Source organism: Panthera leo, chromosome C1, assembly GCF_018350215.1.
Source record: "Panthera leo isolate Ple1 chromosome C1, P.leo_Ple1_pat1.1, whole genome shotgun sequence".
Taxonomy (NCBI): Eukaryota; Metazoa; Chordata; class Mammalia; order Carnivora; family Felidae; genus Panthera; species Panthera leo.
The window spans coordinates 154,119,394-154,146,385 of NC_056686.1; the positions used below are offsets into that span (position 1 = coordinate 154,119,394).

At 36.5% G+C, this 26,992-nt stretch overlaps 1 protein-coding gene across 2 annotated transcripts in view; it reads right to left on the reverse strand.

Annotated features, from left to right (window-relative positions):
• Positions 1-26,034, reverse strand: part of TTC21B (tetratricopeptide repeat domain 21B) — an 85,535-nt gene extending 59,501 nt beyond the window's left edge. The window contains exons 1-10 of one of the 2 annotated variants that reach the window (XM_042949006.1): positions 25,920-26,034; positions 25,609-25,658; positions 18,545-18,674; positions 18,346-18,456; positions 14,699-14,865; positions 12,227-12,349; positions 8,527-8,684; positions 4,246-4,330; positions 2,831-2,929; positions 44-236 (exon numbers count right to left, since the gene is read on the reverse strand). In XM_042949006.1, the coding sequence (XP_042804940.1) occupies positions 44-236; positions 2,831-2,929; positions 4,246-4,330; positions 8,527-8,684; positions 12,227-12,349; positions 14,699-14,865; positions 18,346-18,456; positions 18,545-18,674; positions 25,609-25,658; positions 25,920-25,926 (1,123 nt within the window). In that variant the 5' untranslated portion in view covers positions 25,927-26,034. Of the gene's footprint in view, positions 1-43; positions 237-2,830; positions 2,930-4,245; positions 4,331-8,526; positions 8,685-12,226; positions 12,350-14,698; positions 14,866-18,345; positions 18,457-18,544; positions 18,675-22,935; positions 23,165-25,608; positions 25,659-25,919 lie in introns of those variants that run through there. The other variant, XM_042949007.1, reaches the window with a different exon arrangement.
• Positions 26,035-26,992: the final 958 nt, after the last annotated feature.

The window sequence follows — 26,992 nt, forward strand, 5'->3', positions numbered from 1 at the left end:
TGTATATATATCTGAGGAACACTTATAGAAACAGTTGTCATACCAATTAGTGCGGGGACACTAGTTTCATCCAGTTTCATGGCGGTATTATACCACTTCAATGCTTCTTTCATGTCTCCTTGTAAAATCATTTGGTATCCAAGTTCTGTAGCAAATTCTGATTGTTCAGGGTTTAAAGCAAGAGCTCGTTGTAGTAATGTCTGAATTTTTCTAAGAATGAGTTGACTTCGTCCACACTAAAAAGAAAAAAAAATTTAGAAGTCAAACACTTCTACTCAGGTGGGAGGATTATTTTTTTTCTAAATATACAAACTATTTGTACTTCATAGAAATAGAATGAAAAAAAAAGATTTAATAACTAAAGGAAAATAAAACTTCTCCATTTACTACCTGGACAGTGCAGCAAGAAAGAGTTTACATCTAATCAGAACTTAAAATCCTCATGAACACTGCTTTTAAACAACAGCTTCCTGGAAAGTATAAAGATGCTACACAAGTGTATTTTTTAGGACTGTTTTCAAACTGTCTTATCATTGTTCTATAAATTAGATGAGGAAATCATTACTTTAAGGTTACAGATATGTATATGTACATATATATGTAGTTTATCAAATCAAAACCTAGGACAAGGATTTGCTTTCCCCCTAAGGAGAAGGTATACCACCAGGGCAAATATTTCATTTTTTTATTATTTTATTTTATAATATCATCTCTTTTTATTAAAAATTGTGTATATGTGCAGAGAAAGGATAAACACTTTAATGTTAAACATGTTAAGTTTTCCGTGGTGAGATCATTAGTATTTTTACTTTCTTCTTTGTATTTTCTCCTAATTTATTTTTTTAATGGGAAAAAGGTAGTATATAAATATTTTTAAATATAACTTATTGTCAAGTTAGCTAACATATGGTGTATAGAGTGTGCTCTTGGCTTCGGGAGTAGATTCCCAAGCTTCACTGCTCACCCACAACACCCAGAGCTCCTCCCAACAGGTGCCCTCCTCAATGCTCATCACCCATTTTCCCCTCCCCTCTGTTTCCTCCCCTCCCCATTAACCCTCAGTTTGTTCTCTATATTTAAGAGTCTCTTATGGTTTCAGGGCAAATATTTTTAAAGATCATGCATTTGGGCTCAGCTGGGTAACTCAGTTAAGCGTCTAACTCTTGATTTTGGCTCAAGTCAGGATCTCCCAGTTCATGGAACCGAGCTCCGCACTGGGCTTCACGCTGACAGGACAGAACCTGCTTGGGAATCTCTTTCCCTCTCTCTCTGCCCAACCCCTGATCGTGCCCACACACACACACTCTCTCTCTCAAAAATAAATAAACTTAAAAAAAAAAGATCATGCATTAGAATCTTTGTTATAAAAGCTTCAAAAATAGTTCAAGAAATGGCTACTCTACTAAAATAAGTACATAATGTTCTAACATAATAACTTAAAAAAAGTTTATTTATTTATGTTAGAGAAAGAGTGAGATCGCAAGCAGGGGATGCGCAGAGAGAGAGAGGGAGAGAGACAATCCCAAGCAGGCTCTGTGCTGCCAGCACAGAGCCAGATGTGGGGCTCCAACTGACAACCCAGAGATCATGACCTAAGCTGAAATCAAGAGCCGGGACACTCAACTGACTGAGCCACCCAGGTGCCCCTACCACAGTAACTTTTAAGAGTAAAATTCTAAACTGCTTGAATTTTTTAAGCTTAATTAAAAACTAATCAAAATAAATGATCTGGCAATGAAATAAATAAAAAAAGGTAAATATCTTCCTTAACTCAAACTTTTGTAATAGCAGGGATTTTTTTCCCCTCTAAATCTCACACAATCTGACAATCTGTTTTTTAACAAAAGAATCAGTTTCTTCATGGCATTTAACAATTGATATCCTTGATTTTTTCTTTCAGTTTATCTATTATTTCATCTACTTATGTGTACCTTTTCCTTATTTTTTAAATAAGGAATTAGTTTAATTAACTTTTCAATCCTCCATTCCTTGTATTGATTTTGAGATTCTGCTGTATTTTTCTACTCCATTCCTGATTATCTTCTTCTTATTGGATGTTGTAATAAAAACATTTCTTTATTATTATTAAAACAAAAAGATCCCAACCATTTCCCCCACCAAAATTGTCTCTTACCTATGTTAAAACTTTTTTTCAAATACAACTGACCCTTGAATAACATGGGGGTAGGATGCTGGCCTCCACCCTTCACTGCACAGTTCAAAAGCTGCATATAATTTTTGATTCCCCAAATATTTAACTATTAAAATATTCTACTACTGACCACACCTAATTGATAACATAGTCTATTAACACATATTTTGTACATTATATGTATTATATACTGTATTCTTGTAATAAAATAAGCTAAAGAAAATTTTATTAAAAAAATCATAATAATAAGGAAACTATATTTACAGTACAGTACTGTATTGACTGAAAAGATCTGCTTTAAGTGGACTCATGCAGTTCAAACCCGTGTCAGTCAAGGGTCAACTGTAGTTTTAAAAAACAAAACAAAGAATAACTCTAATCATAAATCCTACGCTCTGATTAAAATACATGATTTCCCATTTCCTTTGGAATTTACCACTTTCCTATCCTTAAAGGCTCAACAAAGCCTTCCATGAAGCCTTTATGATGTCTTCTTATGGTTGGTGAGAAATTATGTTATCTCCTCCAAACGGATTTTCTTAGGAATGTTATCACATATTTATATATGTAGGGTATTTTCACTCTAGGCCATATGCCTTTTGGTGCATCAACCTTCGTGACTTATTTTACATTCCCAGCTACAGATACAGAACTCTGGTACATTGCAGGCACTCTTACAGTTCTGCTGAAGGCTACTGTGATCTTATAAAAAAGTTGAGCATTTTGTGGTTCTGTGGCATCCAATGCATTTTCTAAGTTTTCCAGCTTGGTGGCAGCCTAAAACAAAAGTATCCAGTATAATTTTAAAATAACAAAGAAAAAAAGAATACATGACATATACACGAATAAATATTATCATTTAAAAAATGTTTGCTTTTGCAAATTCCCTCTTGACTCCAGTGAAATCATCTATGTTGCAAAATGTATTAAAAGTTCTTTTTTTTTAATTAAAAAAAATTTCTTTAATGTTTATTTATTCTTGAGAGAGAGCATGAGCAGGGGAGGGGCAGAATGAGAGAGAGGGACACACAGTCCAAAGCAGGCTCCAGGCTCCGAGCTGTCAGCACAGAACCTGATCCGGGGCTCGAACTCACCAACTGTGAGATCATGAATGAGCCAACGTCAGATGCTTAACCGACTGAGCCATGCAGGCGCCCCAAAAATTCTTTTAAAAGGCTCAAGAATTATGAATAAAGAATTGAGTTTTAAAATGTGTTTTTAAAATATCTGTTATTGAATGGAATTCTTTGGGTAGGTAAAGATACCCATAATATTCAATTAACTATATATGCCAAGCTCCCTCTCCAATAATTAATTCATGACACACATGAGATATGAATAATAACATAAGTATAAACATTACTATTGTATGAGATCGGACTTCAAATTACTTATATAGTCTGGTTTATATTTAAAATATTCTCTAGATTAGAAAAATCACTAAGACACTTATGGTAAGTAACTTCAATGCCAGGAAAATTTACTGAAGAGGCACCCCTACTGAAATTCTTATGGTATTTACTGAAAAATTTATTAGTTGCTATCATATTAACCGATTTAACCAGACTAAACACAATTCAAATCTATTACCTGTTACAATACTATTTGCTTCAAACTGGATTTTGGCATTCCATAATTCAGTATATAATCAATGTGCTCATTACTACAGAAACATGTACCTTATTATAAGGTCCAATGGGATTTCATCCTAAGCCCATTTAAATAATGCAAACACAGTTAAATTGTAAAAATACTACAAATCATATTTTGTATATATATTCTTCCATACCTAGCACCACCAGTTACATTAATCATGTATATAATACTGTACTGGGGTTTTATGTGGAAAACCACATATACTATAATTAATGATTTAAGGAATTTTTAAGGTAGTTTTAACTATATAATATTTTTGCTTTACTAGTTGATTTAAGAAGCTCATCTCTTTGTTAAGGTGTATTTCTAGGAATCAAGTAAAAAGTACCATGTAATACATTCTAAAAGAGCTCTTGAAGGCTCTTATATATGTGCATATGTGTGTGTGTAACTAGATTTTTTAATACAGGAAACTTAAATAGTACAATACAACTTACCTTCTCTATGTCCCCCTCCCTACACAAATAGTAAAGAGCCAGGATTCTTAGAGCTTCCACATTTTGATTATCTTGAAGCATTAACCTGCAGAAAAACATTTCACTTAATGTTGAAATAAACTTAATGTGCTTTCTTTTATTTGAAGGTTGAAAAAGTCATTTTGCTGGTCTGACTACTCCATTATCTAAGTAAGAATTTTAAGTAGTAAAATAAAGTCTCCTTTATGAAAATTACCAACCTCATTATTTAAGCTAAAAAAAAATCTCTGATTCTTAGTCTTTATGCACTGCTGGAGTACTGATTCTTAGTCTTTAATATGTTTTAAAAAGATATGAATAGATGGTACCAGTCTCATTAAATTCTTTGGCAATCCTAAATAAAGTATTACTTAACCACGCATAACAGTATATTAAAAGAATAATTCACCTTAACCAGGAAGATTTATTACAAGAATTTCAGGAATGAGAAGATTGGTTAAATATTTAAAAGTCTCTTAATGTAATTCACAACATTAAAACAGATTCCTATGTGACAAAAAAAATTTGAAAATATTATGGAAAAATATCTGATTAGTAATAGGAACAACTCCCCTTACCCCAAAAAAGATATAAACTTAGTAAAAAATATGCAAAAGCTATATAAATTCCTATGAACTTTGCTCAAGGACATTTAAAAAAGAAATGAACAAATGGGGTAATAACACACCAGGTTTCTTATTATGGATGATGTGGTACAATGAATTATTAGCTTCAATTTTCCACCTTCCAAGAATATATACCTTCTGCCACGAAAGTGAGTTCTTCCTATAAATGCTGACATGTACTTTGTTGCTCCTTGGCTGTGGACTTGGACATCTTCCTAATGTTGGTCAATGGAATGTGAACAGGACTGGCAGTGTGCCACACCAAAGTTTCAGAGGCACTGGATACTTCTGCCTGTCCCTTTGCATCTCTGCTATAACCACGGAGACGAGCTCACCTCTGGGTAGCTGCTGCTCTCTAGCTTGAGCCCAAAGAAGAACACCCGTAGAGCTGACCAGAGACCAAACTGCAATAAAGTGCCACACCACCCAGATGGACCTAAAATCTGAAGCAGAACACCAGGCGGGGCCGGTGGAGGCCAGCAGACCCCAGATGATCCCTACCAAAGTGAGGAATGAGTGCTTACTATCGTTAAGACCTGAGATTTGTAGCTGTCTGCTATGCCCCAATAGTTGCCACATGATAACACCCATTTTTGGTTAAAAAGGTCCCCCCCCCCAAATAATCTATAGATTCAATGCATTTCAAACCAAAATCTTAGAAGGTTTCTTTTTTTTTTTTTTAACTTGGTAAGTTAATTCTGACAGTCGATTGAAAAAGAGCCAAGAAAACTATCAAAAAAGAAATGTGATGGAGAACATGCCCCCCAAAATATAAAAATGTATTTGAAATACAGGGAATAATGGGGAAAAAAATGACCAGTCATTTTACAGGGGAAAAAATAGCCTTAGCAATATGCAGGTGCTCAATTTCAACATAATCAAAGAAATGAAAATAAAAATACGGTTTTATTCTACCAGATACTACCACTTTTATTCTACCAGATAGTTAAAAACAAAACCACCACACTGATAATAGCCAGAGTTGACAAGGATGGGGAAGGGGCATTCTGGAGAGTACTCATGGGAGTATAAATTAGTACAATTTCTTAGAAGAACAATTTGGTAGTGTCTTTGCAAATTTCAAACATGCATACCCGAGATAGAGACTGCCATCTGTCTCCTCAAATCATTCTTTCCTCATTTGCTTGGGCACATAGCTAGCTGACATGTCCCTGCTACCTTTGCAATTAGATGTGGCCCACTGGAGATAGCCCATTTCTAGGCCTGGGCTTTAAAGGAAAGTGGAATGATTCCGCCACACTCTTACCCTTTCTACCAGCTGGATACCAACGTCATGAGGTTTTAGGACATCGCAGAGTTGCAATATGGAAAGAACCTAGGTCCCTGAATGACAGTGTGGAGGAAGGCTGACTGATCAAAAGTTACACCCACTCAAAACAATTACATATGGCAGAAAAAGTATTCTATTATGTGTTTAGATCTATTTTATAGGAGCTCGGCCTACCCTAACAAATAGGATTCCCTTTAATTCAGTAATCCCTCATTTAAGAAATGACCCTCCAGAAATATACCTATATGTGTAAAAAGGGGTGTGTGTGTGTGTACCCCTAAATGGCTATCAATGGGGAAAGATCAACTACTTATATGTTTACTTTATGGATGTGTACTTTGTTAAAAAATAATTACGTATATCTGGATGAATGGATATAAAAGAATATCCACAAAATACCAAGCAAATAAAAATCAAGCTTAAAAACTATAGTCTATTTTTTATTTTACAAACATCCCCAAATATATATGTGTGTGTGTGTGTGTATATATATATATATATATATATATATATATATATATATACACATATATATATATATATTTAATATACTATATTGATACTCCACCACCTCCCACTCATACAAAGTGCCTAGAAAAGGAAGCTAGAAAAATATAAACATTAAAGAGTTACTAATGCCCAAACTGTGGCCTCCAAATATCACTTCCCACTAAAAGGGATTATATTGCACTCCACAACAGCTAATTCCTGTTTAGGGCAAAAAATACACAAAATGACCCTAGTGCGCCTTGCTATACACCAAATAGCAAGGAAATTATTGAAGACTACTAGGATCCCGTCAAAAGGACCTAAGAACTAACTTGAAGAGGCTACTAACAGCCAATAGTGAGACAATATGAGCAATTATAACAATCAAAACGGTTAGAAGCACACAAGTTTAATCCATGTTATATAAACAAACCCAAACTGCTAATCAATCACAATTCGGGGATGCTAGGGAACTTTCTAATTTTTTTGGTTTTTTGAAACCCAGAAATAAAAGATTCAAGCACTTATCCAACTTTTCTTACATGAACTATACCACTGGATAACCGACCAGTTGATGCGAAATTTTTTTTAATAGTACTCCAGCTAAGAAATGCAGAATGATATAACCATATTGTAATCCTAAAGCACCCAGGTACTGAGCACAGATTTCTGATATTACCACAAAAAGACAGCAGGGGATTATGTCCCTTCGATAAAAGAACACATCACCACTTATGAAGTAACTGCAAAAAGAAAAAAAAATTGAACATGTATCTAACCAAGCCTCTATATCCAGTACCAATTTACAGGAAATTCAGAGGATAAGCAACAGTACATGGCATGCAATCAATAAAATTCTTATGGAAAACCTACTGGATACAAGATGGTTTATTTATCGTAAATATCAAGAAAAAGATGTGGGAGAAGTGGGAGGCCAGTGGAGAGAGAAAGTAGGAAAATGAGGAAGGAGACGAGGGAGAGAGGGGATCCTCCATTTTATACTTCAGAGGAAAAATCCAAATCCTCAAGATGACCAACAAGACCATTTATATCCTGGCTCCCCTGCTCCCTCCTACCCTTCTGCTCTGACTTCACTGTCTAGTCATCTTACCCCCCCTTCATACTCCTTAAAAACATGACACACACCCTTGCCTCAGGTCTTCACACTTGCTTTTCCGACCTTCTGCAGTCTTCTCCCAGATATCTGCATGGTTTACTCCCTGTGTTCAAATGTCACCTATTCAGTGATGCCTTCCCTGACCATCCCATAAAATGGAATCCCTCCTCCCACTCCCTATTTCACTTTCCAGCTTTATCTTTTTTCCATAGCACTTAAAACTTTCTAACATACTACATAATCTTTTACTTGTTCTGCTTATTATATGGTTCCTCTCATTTGAATATAAGCTTCACTAGGGCAGGGATATTTGCATAAAAGATTATCTGTCTTAGAACAACTATTCAGATATTTATATAAATCAAAACATTCAGTTGCTAAAAACAGTGCAATGTTAAGTTCTCTTTCAATTCTATATTGCTTGAAAAAAAATCAAATTAAAAAAATCTTATAATAGGGGTGCCTGGGTGGCTCAGTTGGTTAAGACTCTGACTCTTGATTCTGGCTCAGGTTATGATCTCGCAGTTCGTGGGATCGAGCCTCATGTCAGGCTCTGTGCTGACAGCGTGGATCCTCTCTTCTTCTCTCTCTGCCCCTCCCCTGCTCATGCTCTGTTTCTCAAAGTAAGTAAATAAACTTAAATAAAAATAAAAAATCTTATGATAAAAGAATACAGATTTTTTTCCCCCTGAAATTATAACCAGATCCAAAGGTACTTGTATTATCTTCTTTTACTTAACCTCTGTGCTGTTTCAACAGTCTGGTCCCAATCCTGTAAGGCGAGCTGTAGTTTCATTTTCTTTACAAAAGCAGGAAGGAAACTAGGAAAGTTCACTATTATCTGGTTCACAGTGTCCAGAGCACCTGAATAATTCTGGCGCATCTCAAGGCATTGTGCCTAATAGGAGGAAAAAAGTGACATCAAAACTCCAATCATACACACCGAGGTTCTCATAACAGTTACACTTGAGAGGTAGGATACTAACGTTTAACATTTTCTATGTTTTTGTTTTCTGACTTTCTGTAAGGAATAGTTATCACTTTTATGAGAAATATAAAATAAGTTTTTAACAAAACGAAAATTTTAAAACATCACAAAACAATAAAAATATTGTATGTAAGTGGCTATGTTATAAAATCTACTTTTAAATAACTAGAACAGAAAAATTATCTTTTAGAATAAAGTATTTCCAAGATATTTGCAAATAGCATCTAAAATGAAGACATTTCAGAGGCACCTGGGTGGCTCAGTCCGTTGGGTGTCTGACTTTGGCTCAGGTCATGATCTCATGGTTTGTGGGTTTGAGCCCTGTGACTGGCTCTGTGCTGATGGCTCAGAGCCTGGAGCCTGTTTCAGATTCTGTGTCTCCCTCTCTCTGCCCCTACCCTGCTCACGCTCTCTCTGTCTCTCAAAAATGAATAAATGTTAAAAAAATTAAAAGTGAAATAAAATAAAATGAAGAGATTTTGTATCTTTAAAAAACAAACAAACAAACTACTTTCAGGCTGGGACACCCGGCTGGCTCAGTCCATAGAACATGCAACTCTTGATCTCAGGGTTGTAAGTTCAAGTCCCACGTTAGGTGGAGATTACTTAAAAATAAAATCTTTAAAAAAATAAAATAGGGCTCCTGGGTGGCTTACTGGTTAGGCATCTGACTTGGTATCAGCTCAGGCCATGATATCACAACTGTGAGATTGAGCCCTGCATCAGGCTCTGTGCTGACAGCACAGAAGCTGCTTGGGATTCTCTCTCCCTCTCTGTCTCTGCCTTTCCCTCACTTGCATGCATTCTCTCAAAATAAATAAATAAGCTTAAAAACAAAAAGAAATAAAAAATAAGTAACTTTAAAGAAGGTAAGACTTTAAGAAATAAGCAAAATAAAGTTCAAACAACTCCCTCTACCTTAATATTTTCACTTCTAGGATGTATCTTAATGAAATAATTGAATAAGACCATAGGAAAAAAAAGATTGTATTTATGGCAGATTTATATTAGATATAGTAGGAAAAAAAATAATCCAAAATTCCCATTCAGGATCAAACTATAGCATACCTATTCAATCAAATTTTAGGTGGTCATTAAAAGTCATTATATAGATTTATAGATCTATGCTTAATAACATAAAGAGATGTCATTTATAATATAATAGTTTAACTGGTTATCTTCAATGGTGATATCTATTCTTAATTCTGATATTACTGCATTCTGTACAGTATCCATGTATTACTTTCATAGTCAGAAAAAATAAAGCTATAGAGTTAGCACTTTAAGAGCAGACATTAGGCATATTTATCATATATCAGATTTTTAAAAATTTGCTTCTGGATCTCCTTTAGGAATAAATTTAGTCCTGGAATATCTCAGTTCAAAATGAGTGTCCAGTCTCAATACATGTACAGTAGAATTACAATATAATCCTGAAATAGGTTTGAGATTATATTCTCATCTATAGTCCCATATAACTCCCATATAATTAAAGCCTGAGAACCACCCGACCCTGCTACTATGCCAAAATAAATTATTATTAAAATTTCTAAATAGTTGACAATAATGCATAAAGATTAATGCTGAGAATGTTTTCAAATTATATATACCTTGGAATCTGCCTAAATAGCTGATGATATAAAAAAAAGAAAATCATACTAAAGGACCACATCTATTACTTCCTTAGACCATCACCTCCCATATGATGCCACATAACACATTAAACGAAACTAAATTTGCTGTGTACTTGGTTCCTATCATTCCTAGTTGGAATTAGGCTAATGCAAACATCCTCTATTGAATTAACTGAAAAATAAATACATAATTGGAATGGGTTGTATCAGAAAAAGAATTTAAACAAATCTTAAGTATTGGAGGCAAAAGGTAAATCTCTCCTAAGCTGCTTATACTGACACCTGAAATAGCCCTAGACCTTAGTAGATTATCAACTAGCTTTTTTTTTTTTCTTTTGAGAGAGAGTGAGAGAGAGCATGAGTGCAAGCAGGGGAGGGGCAGAGGAAGAGAATCTTGAGCAGGCTCCATGCCCAGCACAGAGCACAACCAGGGGCTCCATCTCAGGACGGTGAGATCATGACCTGAACTGAAATCAAGAGTTGGATGCTTAACCAACTGAGCCACCCAGGTGCTCCTCAATCAGCTTTTCTTTAAGAAGAGGGTGGAGTTGAAATGATCAAGAAAAACTTTTTAAAAGCTTGATAAATGCTCAATTCATCTAGCAGTGCCATCAGGTAAAACTTGAGTGCATTCAGAGTGAATACTATTTGTACCAGAGGCGAATATCCAAACAAGTTCACTAGCCACAGAAACTGGCAAAAGCCATGAGGGGATATTAACAAGAGTCAAGACACTAATAATCCTCTCTTCTTTTTTACACCTGCAAATTACTGCTTATCTAACAGGCTGTTTTCCTAACAAATAAATTTAATTTCCTTTTGCTGAATCAAAAACTTTAAATATTCTAAGACATTCAGAAGGCATCAATGGAACTGAAGAAAGGACCCAAATTATACATTTCTACCCACCAATGATTTCTAATGACTCATCCTTCACAATGTAAGTCAGGTCATGTTGTTTCTCTTATCATTGGCTGCCCATCCATCTGGTTCAAAGTAAAAGCCAAAGGCTTTACACAATCAGCCATGGCTCTCCTCATCTCTCCCACACACCCCCACCCCCCATCCTCATACTCACCTTCTTTTCCTCAAGCCTCCACTTCTACCCTCTGCTTAGCTCATCCCACTTTCATCTCCTGGCCTCCCAGCAATGCCCTGAACATGCCTTAGGGTAGTTCGACTTGTTATCTCCTCTATTTGTAAATGCTTTCCCCCAGGTGCCCACAGAGCAGTAACTCTCACTTCCTATAGGTCTTTGCTCAAATGTCACTTTCTCTGACCACATGATTTAAAACTATAGGTTCATACTCCCAGCTCTCCTTCTCTCCCTTTATCTGATTTACTTATTTTTCCATTGCACTTATTACCTTCCAATATACTATGTAATATAATTACTTATTTTATTATCTGTCTCCAACAATAGAGTATAAGCTCCATAAAAGCAAGAGGTTTTATTTTGCTCAGGGTCTCCCTGGTATCTACAGTGATGCCTTGCACATGTTAGACAAACCATAAATGTTTGGTAAATAAGCAATATAGGAACCACCGGAACCACCGGAACCACCACCACCACCACCATCACCACAAAACAAATTAAAACCAATCGGGATTCAGGAATTTGGTAAGGAAATACCTTTCTCTAGTTTGTAGTTCACTGTCCTATACAAATAAAATGCAAGTTCCTCTTACAGTTGAGAGCTGATAAAAGTAACATAACAATTACTATCTTTTTTGAACTACTCAGTTTTGTTGGGTTTCAAATATATATATTATGAATAAATTTTAAAATATGATTTATTTACCCTAACTTCAACTCACCTTACCCAGCAGAGCAAAAATATCATTTCCATCTTGTAATCCCTCTTCAAAATATCTTAGTGCTTTTTTAGTATAAGGTTCTTTTCCTCTTGTGATATCAAGCCATGCTCTCAAAACCTGTCCCTGTAGAATGAAAAATTCTAATCATACTCCCATTTTATTGGAAACAAAAGAAATAAATGTTGATGAAAGAGGTAAAAACTAATGTCCTTTTCTGTAATTAGTAACAACAATCACTCTGTCAAAAAATGTTATGAACAATAAAACAGTGTTCAATAAAACTGGTTTAAACCTTTTCCAGCCTCGAGTTTTGGGAACTGTTATGTATTTTAGCCCTTAAGATTATGATGTGTCCAATATTGAGAAACTTGTCAAATATTCCATTAATACTAAATAACCAGTAGTCTCATCTTGGACTTTGCTAGTAAATTATTATTGAAAGTTGTTAAACATGTAATTCAATACATAAACAAGAATGTGTTACTTCTTTTTTTGGGCAAACAGACCAAGTGAACTGAGATGGAAAAACACAAGTGTCTTGCTTTATATATATATATCTTGCTTATATATATATATATATATATATATAAGATAACCTATCTTAACTTTTAAAGTTAAGATAACTGTCTTAATCCTTGTGACTACTCCAGTGCATTTCAAATGCAAGGATAAATGGCCTCAGAAATTAAAGACTGAAGAAGTCACAGATGCTTACTTTCAGAAATGTTAGGGAGCCAATGGATTATAAGGTTTATAGAATAAGAAAGAAGATGTCTACAGGTTACTTTTCTTTTTAATGTCAAATAAAAAGTTGTGAAATCTGTTTTTCTATCAAAAAATTTCTAGGGGCACCTGGCAGGCTCAGTTGAAAAGCATGCAACTCTTGATCTTGGGGTTGTGAGTTCGAGCCCCACATTGGGTGTAGAGATTACTTAAAAATAAAGTCTTAAAAATTTTTTTTCTAGGTTAATTCATAAACTTATAAATCTTTAAGATTATATTTACCTCCCTATATTTCACCTGAAAAGACAGAAATGAATACTAAATGCTATTTCTACTCACTAGATCAATGTCTGTATTTGAATCGTTTCAACTATTATTTCTGTGTGGATGATTCTCAACCTTTATTTCTAGTCCAATACCTCTTTCTAAACTTTTCTTTTCCTAAGAGCTCATCTACTATCTCCATCTCACTGTTCCACCAGAGGTGGAAACATAGTATGTCTGGAACCAAATACATTACCCTCTCCAAGATTACCTTCTCGTCTCAACATATTCTCTGTTTATGTTAACTGGGATCTGAACTCTCCAGACTTAAGACCTCAGAGAGACATCTTGATATCTGACACCTCAAAATCTTGCCCCTAATAATTTTAGAGTCATTGCTAAAATTTTCAAGTCCTGTTGTTAAAAAATTTGCATCTAATTTAGCCCGTATATCTCAAGAATGATATAAACTATAAAGCTTTCGTATGCATTACAGTGGTCATATATGTACAATATTTTAGTGTAGGCCCTTAAACACCTTCTGCTGGAAAGTATGTACTACCACTTGGGGGCAGCACTCTAGTTTCTCCTTAGGCCAGTTCATCCTATAAACCATACTTAAAACAGTCTTCAGAATTTGTACTCTAATAATACCACTGCCACAATTAAAAGTCTCAATGACCTCTCCATGCCTACTAAATTTCATAGAAATACTTGTAGCTAGCTGTCAAGGCCCTTCAATTTGTCCCAACCCACCTCTCTAAGCTTTTCTTCCACCCTCCTTTTCTACAGTGTTCCCGTCAAAATTGAGCTTCTTACTGTACACAGAACCAACAATCTGTTTTTCTCATTTCCATTTATTATTCCCCACGTTGGGAGTATTTGTTTCCCTTTTCCATCATCTTTGCATGTGGAAGCTGTATCCATGTTTCAGGTTTTACCTCAAATGCTACTTCCTTCAAGAAATTCATCCTCATTCTCCTAACATTTATAGATGTGATCTCTCCTTAAGTACCAAAATAGTGCCTAGCACAAAGTAAGTGAGCAAGAACTGTTAATTACTCTTTTTCTGAATACTTCAATCACATGTCTCTCACACCATTTATAAACGTTCTAACAATATTAGCTGGATAGGTGCTCTATGACACTACTAGATTGACCCATCCATGTAAGTAAAGTTTATGTATTCCTGATCTTTGTATTATTAACAGTGCAAACAATGGTATGTCGTACCTAGAACAGTTCAATAAGGAGAGTGAGAGAGAAAGATAGAGATAAGGAAGGAAGGAAGGGAAAGAACCAGGGAGGGATTTTTTCAAGAGTTAATTAACAGCATAAAAATAGACAACTTTAGACAGCCACAATTTTACAAAATAATATTAAAATAAAGCTGTTATTTATAAACTGAGAATAGAACAGAATAAATACTACTTAATATGTAAGCTTCCTTTATTGTATCTATTTCAAAATAAGAAGACCAGCTACCTCTTTACTGCCATTTGACATTTTGATCATTCTGTCAATATATTCTCTCGCCTTATCATGACGACCAATGTGCCATAAAAATAAGCCTGCGTGGTACAGAGCTTTTGGCCCAGCTCCTTTACGCTGCTCTTTTACTCTGGCATCTGATTCCAGAATAGCTTCTTTATCTAGGAGGGGAAAAAAGACATTAAATAAAAATTAAATTCTAGATCAAGTGTTCATAATAGGTCAGATGATTAACAGAGCACAGAATATAGTTCTCTCTAGAACACCACTAACAGAAATAAAATATTAAGTCACATATGTAATTTAAAATTTCCTAGTAGCCACATCAAAAAAGTAAAAAGAAACAAGTAAAATTGATTTTACTAACATATTTTATTTAACTTAATTTATCCAAATTATCATTTCAACACACAATTGACATGAAAATTATTGAGATACTTTTTTTCTTATTAAATTTTAAAAATCTGATATGTATTTTTTACAAGGTACATCTCAGTTATAATGCTAAATTCTCTTCAAAATTATGTGATTTGTACTTAGCTTCCTTAAAATTTATAGATGAAAACAACAGATTCGTATATTCATTATTCCAAACATTACTTTTCTAGTAACTGAATCAAGTATCAGTTTTAAATTTAAAAATTAGAATTAAAGTTAATTTAAAACTTGGGTTCTCAAACTAGATACATTCCAGCACTCAAACAGCCACATGTGGTTAATGACCACTGTAATGCATACTACAGTTCTATAGTTTATGTCATTCTCAAGATATAAAGGCTAAATATACAAATTTTTTAGCAACAGGACTTGAAAAAATTAGCAATGATGCTGAAATTATTAGGGGCAAATCCAGGACTAGTACTCAAATTACCCAACTCCCTAATCCAATTCTAAAATATGTAAACATTCCTGGCTGCTCTCATTGGTCAATAAAAGGTAGTATAATTACCATTATTTACATGGTTTAATACTGACTGCATAGCAGCTCCCTTAAAAAGATGGCTCACCTCTCATAACTCTAACCTTTAAATCTATTACACGTGTGCTTAGGACACAACTATCAATTCGATCCAAATCCTGAATTGAATCTGAATGTGGATCAACTATGCAATAAGGAAGAAGAAATGTCAAAGCTGAAGGCTGTGATTCTGACTACCTTTCTGGAAATGGCTACTCAAAAAAGGTATTACAACTCTTTCTTTTATCTCTAATACCAATGAAAACTTAAATGTGGAACCACCAAGGTACGACTTTGAGTTCATGAAATGAAATTGTTTCTGGAAGGCTATACAGATTGCCTGGCAAGAAGACCCTCCAACGCACCCACTTGAACACCTATAGAAGTTTTCATTAAGTAGCCAGGATACAGAGACAGAACGCTGTAGAAACAGAACTCATCAGGGCAGGGGCATGATTTGTACTTTCCTGCCCAGGTGTCTATCAAGTCTCAAGTGGGCCACCTGTTTGCTGTGACACCATCTGCACAAAGCTGGCTCTTACCAGATATGAGCTCGAGTTCTTAATGGACCTTTTATAATCAGGGCTTACATCTGTAGAAGAACGGACATGAATAATCTAAGCCCTTCCTAGGCAATACTAATGGACATCTGGGGCCCTCCTGAGTTTAAGCCCACTCAAAATCATCTATGGTAGAAAGTAAAGTCTGTACTCAGGTGTTTCTAAACAATATTTCTGCCTCCATCCTTTTAGTGTCCTGGAAATCACATTTCCCAACAGAACCAACACTCTTGGGAATAACCAATTAAATGAAAACTTGATTCTAAGAGGAAAATAGTTTGTACGAATCTCTTTTTTTTTAGATTTACTGATTACATCTCTCTATGCAAGTTCTGTGTTCCACCTAAATACACTCTTGCTGGAGCACAGAGAAAGGAGATCCATACAAGAGCTAATCCTGAACCACTTCCACATATTTGCCCATTGATTTACCCTGTACGACATATATGTTTTATATTCAAATCCTACTTGTGCTTCTAAAACCAGATTAAGGCCCCATTTTACACAAAGCGTTTGCTTTGTTCTTCTATGGATTAATAGTACATACCATTTTCAGTTAATTATGAACTCATTTGTTTTATTTGTCATAATTTTATTTAATAGTAACATTAGAATTTAACCTTTATGGGTTTTACATTTTCTTTTCTTATCTAGACTACAAACTTGATGTCATGGGTCACTTCTTACAATTCTTTTGTATTCTCTGTGTTTGGCATAGTCTCTTGCAGAAGGTAAGCATCTAGTCATTAGATTTGTTTACTTGTTAAACACATTAATGTTTTAAGTAACTTTTTGTTGATCTGTGCAAGTACATGTAGGGTAAAGGAGATATGTGGTACCTTTGCTTCGGAAAAAAATTTTCTAATATTAAAAAAAGACATTCTATGACATCTGGTTATAGTCTAATTATTTGAAACATGATGTACATTTGTAACGTTATTAGCTGTTACTGGATATGTATGAAAGAATACAATACTATTTCTTCTTTATTACCTATAATTATGATATTGTGTGCTTCAGCCATTAAGATCACTGTTCGTTGACAGTTCGCACAATTTTAATTATTGGCTTATGCATAAGGTTCTTTCTATAATCTAGTTATATTTCCCAACCTACTACTGGATAAAAATTTACTGAATATCTTCTAAGAGCTAGCACCCCTCCCTGCCCTGCAGGGATGTACATGGGCCTTTGAGAAGCTTAAGATACAGTGGAAGGGAGAAACTGCATGTAGCTATAGATTTGCACATAAGCTATAAAGTTGGCTGCAAAATGGGGCACCTGGGTGGCTCAGTCGGTTAAGCGTTCGACTTCGGCTCAGGTCATGATCTCACGGTTTGTGGGTTCAAGCACCGCATTGGGCTCTGTGCTGACAGGTCAGAGCCTGGAGCCTGTTTCAGATTCTGTGTCTCCCTCTCTCTCTGCCCCTCCCCTGTTCACACTCTGTCTCTGTCTCAAAAATAAATAAACATTCAAAAAAAATTTTAAATTTTGCCAATCTGATATGATACATGTAAAATGGTATCTTTTTGCAATTTTAATTTCCCTACTTACTAACAGAGTTGAACATCTCTTCATATTTGTATCAGCCTTTTCTCTGTGTATTATCTGTTCATATTCTATAATTTTATTACATTGGCTTTTTATTTTTGTAAGAGTTCTTTTTATATTCAAATACTATTTTCTTGTCAGTTAATGAATTGCAAATATTTTTTCTAGTATGTAGCTCATCTTTTCACTTTCACCCGCACTCTGTCTCCCTCTGTCTCAAAAATAAACATTAAAAAAAAAATTAAAGTTGGCTGCAATTTATGTGTAAACCTATTTTGGGCTGTCCTTTGTTTAATAATTGCTAATATACAACTTTATATTATTTCAAATGATCCCTATATATTAATGAAACTTTTGCCCTAAGATATAAGGAATATGAAAGTGATAAAAGACACGTATTTCTTGTGCTTGATAAATCAGTAACCTTGTCAGGAAGATAAAACAAATATATAAAATGGTAACTATAGAAAATTGTAATATAGATTATCAGACTAAATGTTATGGTAATTGAGAAAAATCAAAATGAATTGAGTAGAAAATATTGTCCTAAGCATTATACTTAAATACTATACCTGGATTAGGACTCATTTTATGGGCATATATCAGTGCAATTAGAGAACAAAGTGATACATCTTGTTTATTTTTAATAGCCTCAAATTCCCGAAGAGCTTCTTGAGTTCTACCTGAAAATCAAAATTATAATGTGAAAAACTTCATAGTACAAAACAAGAATTTAAAACTTATGGAACATGTTTAATAATTAGCACATACCTTCCATTAATGTACCATAGGCATGATAAAACCTGAAGACTGGGTCACTGCCATACCTCTTAACTCCTTCACTGGCAGTAAGTAATACATGATGGAAATATTTCTCCTGACAATAGTAATTAATCAAAGTCTAAAAGGAAACAGGGACTAAATGTTAAAAGAGATTTTGGTGTTCAAATACCTTAAGAAGCAGATATTAATCTAAAATTTTAAATAATCTAAAATTAGATAATGTGGTTCTTTTTTCCTTCCAAGTTCCTGAAAATATTGTTAAAGGCTAGCACTTAACAGTAACAAATGCAAAACACAATGAACACAAAATTTTTGAAAAAACTCAATGTTTTCTAATAATTTCAATCTTTTTTTTCTAAATTATTTAACAATACTGAAATTAGGCTACTATTGCCTCTTTCCTTTGCCCACATTTTCTTAAAGGTTTTAGAAAATGGGAAAACAGGGATGCCTGGGCTCAGTTGGTTTAGCGTCAAACTCTTGATTTAGGCTGGGGTCATGATCTCACAGTTTGTGAGTTCGAGTCCCACACTGCTGACAGTAGGTAGCCTGCTGAGGATTCTCTCTCTCTCCGTCTCTCTCTGCCCCTCCCCCACTTGCATGTACACTTGTGTGTGTGTGTGGGGGGGAGGATTCTGTCTGTCTCTCAAAATAAACTTAATAAAACATAAAAGAAAAGAAAATGGGAAAATTGACAAAAACAGGACTAGTAAGAGCCTTCCATTGCCAGACCACAGGATTCTTTTTTAAAAAAGAATCTTGCTTCTATTTTGTTTTTAGAGCATTACAAAGTAATGACAAATTGAATTCAGCAATTCACTGTCAAATATCTTTTTTTCTGAGTTCTACAACAAAGAACTGTCAGTAAGAACAAATGATCTAAACTTTTTAAATGGAAATTATTACCTTTAAGCTTTTTTCAAAATTATATTATTTAGATTTACTTGGCAGAAAACTACTATCAGGAGATACTAAGTTCTGATTAATTGAGTCTATGCTTTACACCTTTCTCTCAGGATCATACCTAAGGCTTAGTTGCTAACCTAATCAAAGAAGGAAGCCATATTCACTATTTCTGTAATGGACCTGATCCACCTCCATAAACCAATTTGGACCATCCCATACTCACCTACTCTGATTCTGCAGCCCATATAGCAGGAGGGAGAAATATAGATGAAGCAGTGATTGAAAAGATTGAAATATGAATGTCTAGACTGTTTAAAAAAATTTTTTTATTTTTGAGAGACAGAGCGTGAGTGGGGGAAAGGGGAGGGAGAGAGAGAGAGAGAGAGACAAAATCTGAAACAGGCTCCAGGCTCTGAGCTGTCAGCACAGAGCCCAACACCGGACTCGAACCCGTGAACCGAACCCGTGAACCGTGAGATCATGACCCAAGTCAAAGTCAAACGTTTGACTGAACCACCCAGGCGTCCCTAGACTGCTCTTTTTTAGTGTGTTGTTTCTGAAGGGCTACAGTCCACATGCTTCTCTTGAACACTTAGGCAAACATTCCCTTTTAACTTTTACTCTGCTTCCCTCCTTGTGGTTACTGCTCTCTTGTTCCCAGTTACCCACACAGCACGCTTCAGTAAAGTGCACTTTTCCTCCTGTGCCCTTCCCTAAGATTGCAGATGAACTCTTTGTTTGCCACAACTAAGGACAATGTTAATATCATCTTACTTGACTTCTATTCAACATTTACTATCACCAAGCATCTATAATTTTCCTGAAAGGTATCATAAAAAGGACATGGATTTAAGGTGAAAAGACCTGGTTTTAAATTTCTGGTCCATCTTACACACCTTAGTTTGCTCATTTGTAAAATGCCACTAATCATTTATAGACCATTGTGAGGATTAATTAACAGTATCATACTGTAAAACTCCTGTTCTAAGAAAAGTAAGTTCCTCTGAGCCCAATACACTGATGAAATAAAAAAACGTAGTGTCCAGTCAAGACCTCTCATCAAAGCTCCAGATTTATCTTTCCATTTGCCCCCTCTACCCAAGCCAGAAATCAAGTCATGGCATCCTCCCTTCCAGTTTGCCCAGTCTCACTAATTCTAACCAGTCAGTAGGCTCTTCTGTTTCTCTAGTCTACTTCCTACTCTCACATCTATTACCACTCCTTGGTTTGTTCAGACCAACAAATGTTTACTGACTGCCTACCAGTCCCAGGCACTGGGCTAGATACTGTTTATGTGAAGATGAATAAGACATGGTTCCTGACCCAGAAAGGCTTAAAATTTTAACCTGAGACTAGAATCCAAAGACTAAAACCATGCCATAAATACAAGCAAGAAAAGAGCTTATAAAGTGTTGTAGGGATGTAAAGAATGAGGTTGGGGTGTGGGATGACAGAAGAATAAAAAGATTCTCTGGGTGGACTTCAGAATTCCCTCTTGAATCATGAACTCCTCACTCCGTCCACACGTACACATATTTCCCCTTCATGATCCTTGAGGAGGGTAGAGGAGTTACCAGGCAGAGGAACTACAGCAACAGAGATAAGAAATCAGCACTGGTAAGAAATCAGCAGTGAAACACAAGGATGGAGAGGCGATGGAGAGGACTTAAAGTCATCCTGTATTGTAGAGCAGGGATTGACAAACTATAGCCAGCTGCTCTTTTTTTTTTTTTTTTTTTTTTTTGGGTATGGTCAGCAAACTAAGAATGGCTTGTACATTTTCAAACAGCTGGCGGGGGGGGGGGACAAAACAAAACAAATATTCATAACATGTGAAAATTCTAAGAAATTCAAATTTTAGTGTCCATAAATAAAGTTTTACTGGAACAGGGCCATGCTCGCTCATTTGTTTAAGTATTGCCTATGGTCGCTATCAAGCTGCAATGGCAGGTTAGATGCCAGGAGCCCTATGGCCTGTGAAGCCCAAGATACGTACTATTTGACCCTTTACAGAGAAAGTTTGCCATTCCCTGTTTTAGAGTCTTATGTTAAGACGCAGATTCTAGGATGAGGAGGTTGGAGAGAAAGGTAGGGTCTAGCAGGGCCTCATGTTAAGGACTTGGATTTACTCCTCTAGTCTAAGTGATGAAGAGCCACATAACAGTATTAGGCATGAAAGTGTTTTTATTGAAAAGTTCACTTAGTTCATAGTGCAAAGGACAAATTAAAGTTATGAAAAAAATTAAGGAGATGGGGAGGGCTTTGGAAAATAATGTAACTCAAGCAAAAAATCAGAAGACTCTCCAGGACTCTCTGTCACTGCCACTTTTCACCATCTAACTTTTCACCATCTAACACACTACTTACCATCTGACTCCCCCCAGTCAAATGTAAGTCTAAGACTGGGAGTGTTTTTCTTAGCTTTAATATTGCAGGACTTATTATTTTCAGGGCTTAGAACAGTGCCAGCAACATAGTGGGCACTGAATAAATACTTGTTGAATTAATTTAAGGTTTGTTTTTTTTTTTAATTTTTTTTTTTAACGTTTATTTTTGAGACAGAGAGAGACAGAGCATGAACAGGGGAGGGTCAGAGAGAGAGGGAGACACAGAATCCGAAACAGGCTCCAGGCTCTGTCAGCACAGAGCCCGACGCAGGGCTCGAACTCACGGACCGCGAGATCATGACCTGAGCCGAAGTCGGACGCTCAACCGACTGAGCCACCCAGGTGCCCCTAATTAATTTAAGGTTTTTGTCCAGCATTAGATTGTACAATCTGTGAAGGCAGGGGCTATTCAGGTCTGCTCATCACTCTCTCCAGCTGCCAATGTACACACAGCGAGCCCTCCATCAACATGTGCTGAAAGAGTGAATCAGTGAACAAATGGGAGATCATCATCCTACAAAGAAACTTAATTCTCAAGCCTCATGTCCCTGTTTTTAGATCACTTCTTCAGTGGACCGTCACAAAATATTTGCTTAATAGATGAATCGGTGATAAAGAAGCCCATCACCCCAAAATAAAGACTCCTCCATTTTCAAGCCTAGCACTTTGTTTTCATATAATCTTTCGTGTTCCTGTTCTGTGCAATCGGTTTATTGACACTAGTTTGCTTAATTAAATCCTTAAAAATCGCACCGGGAGGCGCAGTGGGTGTTATTCGTTGACCAAGCATCCGGAACAAACGGGATACAAAGTAAAAGTAAACAACCTAAACGGGGTGGGACACGCACACTAACGGCAATTCGTTAGCAGCTGACTGCCCGGGCTTCAAGATTCCAAGGCAGGGCCCATGGAGGTGGCCCTGGTGATACAGCTACAGGCCAGCACCGCCCGACTGGGACGCCTGGCGAACCCGGGCAGCAAAGGCACAGCAGGATAACGACGCCTTCGCGAAGTCCTCTCCTCCCCACGCCCTCCGGGCCCACGCCGCCGGCAGAGGCAACTTGCGTCCAGGCCCCGTCCGCTCACCTTCAGCCCCTGCGAATCCATGGCTCTCACCGGGGGGCTCAGAGTCCCGCAGCCCAGGCCCAAACCCCACTAGAGCTTCTGGAAGCGGCGGGAGGGGCGGGGCGGGGCCGGGCTGCCATTGGCTGCCGGAAGCAGGGGGCGGGCTCTCAACGCAGGGATTTGCGAGGAGGAGGTGCCGCGGGGAGGAGGTGCTGCGAAGACCCGGAGGAAGGGCTGCGGAAGGGGAAGGGGGCGGCACCGGGTGGTGCGGCGGCTGCGGTTGGCGAAGGGGTCAGAGTGCGGAGCGGCATTAGGAGGGAGGTGGATTTGGAATGACGGAATAAAGGAAATGGGGGAGGTAGTAGGAAAAAGAGCAGTCTCCTTCCGATCGCTAGCTACAAAGAAAGACACCATTTTCTGCACGTTTGTGTAGGGGCCGGTTACCGCAATGCGGCTCTTTGAAGGCCGGAACAACGCAAAGAAAAACTTTTATCACTTTCACTTGCAGTAATCGTATTATCACCGCAAGGTGGCGCAGAAAAATCAGGGTTCTTTACAGAAAGCTCACCTTTACAGGCATTGCAGCGATCCCCTTTGTTAGAATGCGCATTAAATTAATCCTTTGTTTTAACCTTTCTGATAATGATAGCAAGTTTTTAAAAATATTTTACTTTAATGATACTGCTGATTTTAACCTGATAAGATTAACTCCTATGCATGGGGCACCCGGCTGTGATTCTTGGTCTTGGTGTCCTGCGTTCGGGGCCACACGTTGGATATACAGCTTATTTAAAAAAAAAAAATTTAATTCCTGTGCATCTTTTTAATTAATTAATTTTTTTTTTAATTTACATCCAAATTAGTTAGCATATAGTGCATCAATGATTTCAGGAGTAGATTCCTTAGTGCCCCTTACCCATTTAGCCCATCCCCCCTCCCACGCTGGCTCCAGTAACCCTCTGTTTGTTCTCCATATTTTTCAGTCTCTTATGTTTTGTCCCCCTTCCTGTTTTTATATTATTTTTGTTTCCCTTCCCTTATGTTCATCTGTTTTGTCTCTTAAAGTCCTCATATGAGTGAAGTCATATGATATTTGTCTTTCTCTGACTAATTTCTCTTAACATAATACCCTCCAGTTCCATCCACCTAGTTGCACATGGCAAGATTTCATTCTTTTTGATTGCCGAGTGATACTCCATTGTGTGTGTGTGAGTGTGTGTGTGTGTGTGTGTGTGTGTGTATGTATATACCACACCTTCTTTATCCATTCATCCATTGATGGACATTTGGGCTCTTTTCTTACTTTGGCTATTGTTGAGAGTGCTGCTATAAACATTGGGGTGCATGTGTCCCTTCAAAAGAGCACACCTGTATCCCTTGGATAAATACCTAGTAGTGCAGTTGCTGGGTGGTAGGGTAGTTGTATTTTTACCTTTTTGAGGAACCTCCATACTGTTTTCCAGAGTGGCTGCATCAGCTTGCATTCCCAGCCTATGCATTTTTTAATGTTTGTACCCATCAGCCAACTCTGTCAGTTGCTCATAGATTTCTTCAGGTCATAGAATTAAATTGAAATGTAATGGATTAAGAGATTTCCTATTTCTGCTTAAAGATACTTCAAAAATAGTGGTAAAGATCTGAGGTTTAAATGTTCTTTGCAAAATATTTTTACATGGATTCCAAATTTCCATCCCATTGTTAATTATTTTACTTTAGTTGATATGCTTGGAAATTGTCCTAATCAGATTTTAAATGTGTTGAGTAGGCAATGACCGTTTGCTTTTTTTCCATGCCTAGAGGTTAGGTAATGACAATCTAGAAGGAAAAAAGTGGTTACTTGCCAAGACTTCAAGGCTAGGTAATATTTTTCATTAGTTTCCTTTTAAAGATTGGTTTCACGAGGATTGTTTTCTTATGGTTCCAACATTCATAGTCAGGCTAAACGGTTGTGATAATGGACAACTTGTAACGGCTAGTCTGATTTTCAAAGCACGTGGCATAATCTGCACTTGGTGTGCAGCAGAAAATACCACAAGCCATGGTCCACATCAAAGTCTATAATGAGGACATAAAAGATACGATTGTCATAACTCATTTAAAATTCTACATTTAAAATTCTACAATTTGATTCATTTAAGTTAGGGAGAAGACAATAATGCTCAGACACATGCCTTTTACATTTCTTTTGCTTAATAACACAATGGAGAAAGTTGAAGAAGTGATCTAATTTCTAAAAATGTATTATTTAGTCATTCATTCATTCATGCACCAAACGCTTAATGAATGCCTACAACAGCAAAATTCTTGTTCCTGCCTTCCTGTTCTTTAAGGTCTAGTAAAGGTAGATATTGAATAGATATTCACAAAAGGAAATGAATAAATTATAGATAGTGACAGCTTTGATAGCTCTTTCAGGAAATGCAGTTAAGCAAGCCACTAAATTGAGTGGTCTCTTCCCAGTTTTAGGAATTAATGTATTAAGAATGAAGGGAAATTAACATCACTTGTTACATTCCAGACACAACTCCTACTCAATTCCTTCTTTTTGGCCACTGATTCTTTGTTTTTCTTTAAAAATACCCATGCAGCTCAGATATCTGACGGCTGAAAACTGCCAGATAATAGAAAATTTGCCTTTTGCTCACTATCAGATATAGGGGCTGTTTCTACTCAAATTTCATGATGGAGACTTACCAGGAAGTTATTTTTTTCTTGGTTTTCTTGATTGTATTTTGACATTTCATCTATGCAAAAGTAGGAGACAGAAGATACAGAAAAATATTTTTCAGAAGAGTCTGGTATTTTGAAATAGAACTAATGAATTATTTAAATGCTTACAACCACCATATACAGAACATCTTCACGAGATGCTATTTGTCTTTCTTTCTACTCCTTTCAAGAATCTGTATCTGGTTGATAAAATAAGAACAAAGAATAAAGATAACTCTCCCTTCAGCCTAGAATTTACTCACTTGGATCCATGTTCATATTTTAAAAAATCTTACCTAACATCAGATCCACACTGCCATCTTCCCAGACGCTCTATTATTTCTGGATGTGAGATAACCAGAGGTCTGTTCTAAGTTTTACCCTAAGGTTGAGAAAAACCAGGCCTTAGCTTTCTAGGTGTCTGATTCTTGATAACTTTGTTTATGGCAGTATTTGTTTCCAAGTAGTCACCAACATTCCTTAGAGGCAATACATGCTAATGTACAATGTTGAGTCTGCAAAAATAAATGAGGAACTCTGGCTTCATGCCCAGTACACGTGAGGTCATAAAGGATGCTCTGCTGTAATGTGATTGTCTTCAAGTATGTCCAATGTAATTTTCCTCACAGACCTTCCTTTCCCTGCCTTTCCCACCAGTCTCTCTCTTCCCTGTGCATCCGTTTCAGCATCTGTGTTAGTAGCCACCGTGTGGTAACTCTGCTCCACTGAATTGCTTCCCCCAGCTTGTCATTCAAATGTGTTTGCCCTAAATACCTCTTATTCCTCCAGCTTGACTTTTTTATCTACAAGAAATTAGACCAAAAGCTCATAAGAGTGTCATCTTAAGCCTGAGGCACATGGCTTTCCCTCCATCCAGAAGGCAGCTGACTCTATCTCCCTCAGGAAGAATGCCTTTCCTGTTCAGAACCACAGCTTCCATTTCCCTCTGACAGCTGAGACTTTTTTTCTCACCCCAAAGTATCCAGGTTTTCTCTTCACACCCAACTCCTGGTTTCTCATTCACAGGGTCCTCCTCATCGGCCCTACCTCTTATCTGAATTAGCTGAATTAAAACAGTTGGAGCTCACACCTCAGGATCCCTGCTCATAAAACCATTTATACCTAGCTTTAGTTGGTGGCAGTATATTTTTTACCATGTTTTTATTTTGAGAATTTTCAAACGGGTAAAAAGTGAACGATGTAATGAACACTCCTATACTCATCACCAGAGAACTTTTTTTGAGATGCTATTTTGTATCGCTCTCTGTAGTTTCCATTCTTTGATTTATGTGGATGACTAGGCCATTAGTATTTTGTAACAGGGTGAAAGCAAAGGTCTCTAGAACTGTACTGTCCAATAAAGTAGCCA